Below are 5,564 nucleotides of genomic sequence, written 5' to 3' on the forward strand. Positions count from 1 at the left end.
AGAGCCTGGAAATCCCTAAATCCCAGCAAGAAGAGCCGGGAAATCCCTAAATCCCAGAAAAAAGAGCCTGGAAATCCCTAAATCCCAGCAAGAAGAGCCTGGAAATTCCTAAATGCCATCAAGAAGAGCTGGGAAATGCCAGAATTCCAACTGTTCTTGCTGTGAAATACCCAAATCCCATCAAGAAGAGCCTGGAAATCCCTAAATCCCATCAAGAAGAGCCTGGAAATCCCTAAATCCCATCAAAAAGAGCCTGGAAATCCCTAAATCCCAGCAGGAGGAGGAAGCTGTCCACCCGACCGGCCGGGTGTTGCGCGATGCCATCAGCCATCAGCGTTGACGAGGAACGACACGATGATTGCCCCGCGCGGCTCGTTAAAGTAATCGAAGAGGACTCGTGTCCTCCTGAGCCTTCCGTGATCTAATTACCACCATCACCCCTTTCTTCTTTTTTTTTTCCCCAGGAATGGAATCCTCATTTTTCAATCGATAAAACACGTGTTTCAGGAGCAGCTTTTAACAAGCAGCATTAAGAGGAAAGGAGCCACCACCACCACCCAAGGTCCCACCACCACCCATGGTCCCACCACCATTTTCCTCCAAGAAGTCCAAGAGGAACGTCAAGGGCGCTGCTCCACGCGCTGGGCAACCACCTGGTCCTCTTGCCCAAGGTCTCCTCACACATCATGGAACCATAGAATCATGGAATGGTTTGGGTGGGAAGGGATCTTCAAAGCCCAACCACTTCCATCCAGGGACATCTCCCACCAGCCCAGGTTGCTCCAAGCCCCCTCCAACCTGCCCTTGAACCCCTCCAGGGATGGGGCAGCCACAGCTTCTCGGGGCAACCTGGGCCAGGCTCTCACCACCATCACACCAAACAAGTTCTTCCCCACATCTCATCTCCATCTCCCCTTTTCCAGTTTAAAACCAGTCTCCCCAGTCCACACCAGTTCTCCAGCCCTCCCAGCATCTCCGTGGCCTCCTCTGGCCCCGCTCCAACAGGTCCATGGGCTGCCCCAGCCCAACCTCCCCTCCACGAGGCATCTCCTGGGGCTTCCACGGATGGAAGTTTCCATCTGTGATCCCTGGGAGATGTTGGGGCTTCTTCATCCTCTGCCACCCGAAATAAATCCATTTTGGGGGGAGTAGAAATGGGACCCGTGTCCTTGTTGCTCACGATTTGGCCATGTCCCCTCGTCCCTGCTCATGCCACTGGTGGTGTCACAGGGCAGACTGGAGCCCCTTTGGATTCATGTTGCCTTCAAAAAAGACCTTCTCCACGGGAAGGACCAGGCTTGGGCAATTTGGACTCTATTTTGGGCTCAGAAAACCCTTTATTCTTTGCGATGCCTTTGAAAACGAGTGAGTTTTATGCCTCCTCCATACAGAACCACAGAATGATGTGGGGCTGGAAGGGACCTCTGGAGATCATCCAGTCCAACCCCCTGCCAGAGCAGGGCCACCCAGAGCAGGTCCCACAGGAACATGTCTGGGGGGGCTTTGAATGTCTCCAGAGAAGGAGACTCCACCACCTCTCTGGGCAGCCTCTGCCAGGGCTCTGCCACCCTCAAAGTGAAGAAGTTCCTCCTCATGTTGAGGTGGAGCTTCTCATGTTCCAGTTTGTGCCCATTTCCTCTTGTCCTGTCCCTGGGCACCACTGGAAAAAGACTGGCCCCATCCTCCTGACACCCACCCTTGAAGGATTTAGAGGTGTTGATCAGATCCCCCCTCAGCCTTCTCTTCTCCAGACTAAGAAGACCCAAGTCCCTCAGCCTTTCCTAATTAAGAGAGATGCTCCTTAGCTCCATGAGTCTCCTCCCAGACCCTTCAGTGCCTCTTAGTTGCTCATCCCTCCTGCCCCTGGAGATGTGGGGAAGCCTCGGAGATGTTCCTGCTGGTCATCTGTGTCTGGGAAATGGTTCTGGGATGATCTCCTGCTGAGAAGTCCCACCCTTTAATCTCCAACGTTCTCCCTCTTGTGTTGAGGGCTGCTTTGGGCTTGTCTTCTTCTGAAATACTCGCTCTTCAGGACCATCTCCTCAAGCTCTTGCCTTTGGAGAAGGATTTCTATCCCTGGAGCCTGTGATGGGGGGGCTGAGAGAGTTGGGGCTGTTCAGCCTGGAGAAGAGAAGGCTCCAGGGAGACCTTGGAGCCCCTTCCAGTCCCTCAAGGGGCTCCAGGAGAGATGGGGAAGGACCCTTGATGAGGGAGGGGAGCCCTAGGAGGAGGGGGAAGGGTTTTAAACCAAAAGAAGAGAGATGGAGATCTGGAGAAGAAATTCCCAGGAACCTCAGCATCACCTCGAGGGGAGCAGGTCAAAAAACGCTGGGTTTTGGCCTCAAATGAGTTTTTCCAGCTTCTTTCTCACCGTCTCTTCCTTTTTTCTCCGGAGAAGACGCTGGAGCTGCCTTAATTCAGAACCTTTAAGGCTTCAATCAAAGCAGGGAAAGGACACGCCGGCGTCTGAACTTTCCCCAGTAACATTTGTAAATGCCAAGCGTTTTTTTTTCTGCTAAAGGAGGAAAAGATTGAATTTTAATTTCTGGGAGCGTGGAGGAGGCGGCCGCCCTGGTGGAAAATGCATCTCGGGGGCTCAAAAACCTGCCCTGGGTTGAGTTTCGTGGAGTTTCTCCTCCTGGTTTCCTCAGCTCCAGGGCTGGGAGAAGCTCCTGGAGACAGGGCCAGGAGCTGGGATAAATGGAAGGAGCTGCTTTGGCAGCATCTCCAATCATCTGCTGGGGGGAATCCCCCATCATCCGGCTGGAAAACCCCCCAAAATCATCATAACCCCCCCTTCTGCAGCATCTTCCAGCATCTGCTGGGGGGAACCGTGCATCATCTGGCCAGAAAACCCCCCAAAATTAGGGCCACCTCCATCACTCCTCCCTTCTCCAACGCTCCGTTGACACTGGAAAGCCCCCTCAGGGTCTTGTAGCAGGAAAAAAGGAGGTGAAATGGGCCAAAAATGAAAACCACAGATCCCCCATCTCCTTGGCTCCGTTTACACCTTGGACTCACCTTGTCCCCAACCCAGCGCCAGTGTCCTCCCACCAATTATGGGGGAAAAAGAGGTGATTTTGGAACGTTACCTTGGGTTCTGGCACTGGTGGAACCCAACAGCCCCTTCTGTCGCTGCTGGGGGTGCAATTGTCCTCATCACCAGCTGAGAAGCTCCCACCACCCACCGTGGGTCTTCTCTCCACCTCCCCATGTGTCAGGATCTGGTCCTGGAGCATCTTGGAGGCGAGGAGGGATCTCCCTCTGAGCATCCTGGAGTTAAACGTGTGGAGATGTAGGAAGTAGACACCATCCAGAACCGTGGAGGGGCTGGAGCATGTCCAGAGAAGGGCAACGGAGCTGGGGAGGGGTCTGGAGCACGAGGAGAAAGGTCTAGAGAACTTCTGGGGAGCTGGGGGTGTTGAGCCTGGAGAAAAGGAGGCTGAGGGGAGACCTTCTGGCTCTCTCCAACTCCCTGAAAGGAGGGTGTAGCCAGGGGGGGTCGGTCTCTTCTCCCAAGGAACAGGCCATGGGACAAGAGGAAATGGCCTCAAGTTGCCCCAGGGGAGGTTGAGGATGGAGCTTGGGAAGAATTTCTTCCTGGAAAGGGCTGTGAAGCCTTGGCAGAGGCTGCCCAGGGCAGTGGTGGAGTCACCATCCGTGGAGGGATTTTGGAGCCTGGCAGAGGTGGTGCTGAGGGACATGGGTCAGTGGTGGGTTTGTCAGTGGTGGGTTGATGGTTGGACTCTATGGTCTGGAAGGTCCCTCCCAACCTCCACCACTCCATGATTCCATGACTCTAAGTGTGGTTGGTGGCACCTGTGGAGGTTCAAGGTGGGTTCTCAAGTCCCCTCAAAGCCTCCCCTCGCCCCCAGGCTCAGCCTCCAGCTCCTTCTCACTCTGCTTGGCTCGTCCATCCCATATCTGGGCAAGTCCCCCCTTACCCACTGACCCCCACTCTTCTTCTGCCTTTCAGAGGACGTCCAGGTGACCGACAAGATCACCATCTCCAAGCAGTTCAAGGAGAAGGTGATTCGCCCCATCTTGAAGGTACGGATGTTTGGGGTTTTTTTTTCCAGAGCTGATGTTTCAGGTGTCTTGAGCGTTGGTCATTGCATCCAATGTTGTCCAGAGAAGCTGTGGCTGCCCCATTCCTGGAGAGGTTCAAGGTTGGACAGGGCTTGGAGCAACCTGTTCTGGTGGGAGGTGTCCCTGGATGGAACTGGATGATCTTTAAGGTCCCTTCCCACCCAAACCATTTGAATTTCCCCTGAATTTCTTCTCCCAGTGGGAGGCTCAGGTGGGACCCTCAGAACCAGGAGAACATTGAGGGGTGTTACTGGAAGAGCTTGGGGCAGGAGAAACGCCAGCAGAGGCTGGAGCTGGTCCTCCCCTGCAGGAGAGGTCCCTTTCCAGTCCCTCTCCCCATCTCCAGAAGAATTAATTCCTCCCCAAATCCATCCTGAGGGGTTCTCCTGGTGATCCCAGCTCCTTAAAAGCCACCAGATGCTCCGAGTCAGTATTTTTGCCCATTTCTCTTGTATTTATTGCAATAAAGGTGCACAGAAGGAAGCGTGGGGCCTGGGCTGGGATGGGTCTGGGGTGGGGTAGTTCCTGGGGGTCCTGTGTCACCCGTGGGCAGGACATGTCCCCGGGGGTCTCACGTCACCCATGGGCAGGAGACATCTCCTGGGGGTCTCACATCTTGTGGGCAGGACACATCCTTGACAGTCCCATGTCACCCATGAGTAGGACACGTCTCCTGGGGGGTCCTTTGTCACCCACGAGAAGGACACGTCCCCAGGGGTCTCACATCTCAGGAGAAGGAGAAGGAGAAGGAGAAGGAGAAGGAGAAGGAGAAGGAGAAGGAGAAGGAGAAGGAGAAGGAGAAGGAGAAGGAAGGAAGGAAACCCCAGCCCAAGCCTTCATCCTCCCAAGGCGGGCACAGAGCAAAGACACATCTTCACCGGGGTCTCACCCCAAGAGGAGAGGACCCACCTTGGGATGGAGGGACCTTTTGGGGTGGTGGGAGACGGTTCCTCCTGCGTTGGGGCAAGGTTGAGCTTCGGGCCACGTTCAGAGCCGTTAATTGTCTAATTGTCTAATTGGTCTTTGCACACCTCAGCTCGCTGGGGGGTGGGGGGAGAAATAGGAACTGGGGGGACCCCTTGCTTTGGTGGGTCTGGTCTGGAGGACCTCTGTGTCCTTCCCTCCTAGGCTCAGGGATGTTCACACCCCACCATGCTCCCCACCGCTCAAGGAATGGGGTGCTGGGGTTCCTCCAAGGCATTGGTAACTCTTCCTCCTCCTCTTCCTCACCCAACAGGCCAAGGCGAGGCATAACATCACCCTCCTCTGGGACAGGGAGGTCATGGATGTTCTGGCTGATGGCTACAACTTGCACTATGGGGCCCGTTCCATCAAACACGAGGTAAAGTCAAGGGTAGAGCTTGGTGGATGGATGGATGGATGGATGGATGGATGGATGGATGGATGGATGGAGAAGATGGATGGATGGATGGATGGATGGATGGATGGATGGATGGATGGATGGAGGGGGAGAT

General features: G+C 54.8%; 1 protein-coding gene across 1 annotated transcript in view; it reads left to right on the plus strand.

Moving 5' to 3' along the window:
- The first annotated feature begins 5,324 nt into the window (after positions 1 to 5,324).
- The window catches only part of LOC106900182 (caseinolytic peptidase B protein homolog), a 1,128-nt gene continuing 888 nt past the window's right edge, over positions 5,325 to 5,564 (plus strand). The window contains exon 1 of the mRNA XM_014962169.1: positions 5,325 to 5,431. Within this exon, the coding sequence (XP_014817655.1) occupies positions 5,372 to 5,431 (60 nt within the window). The 5' untranslated portion in view covers positions 5,325 to 5,371. The remainder of the gene's footprint in view (positions 5,432 to 5,564) is intronic.

This window comes from Calidris pugnax, unplaced genomic scaffold (genome assembly GCF_001431845.1).
Source record: "Calidris pugnax isolate Ruff unplaced genomic scaffold, ASM143184v1 scaffold734, whole genome shotgun sequence".
Lineage (NCBI taxonomy): Eukaryota > Metazoa > Chordata > Aves > Charadriiformes > Scolopacidae > Calidris > Calidris pugnax.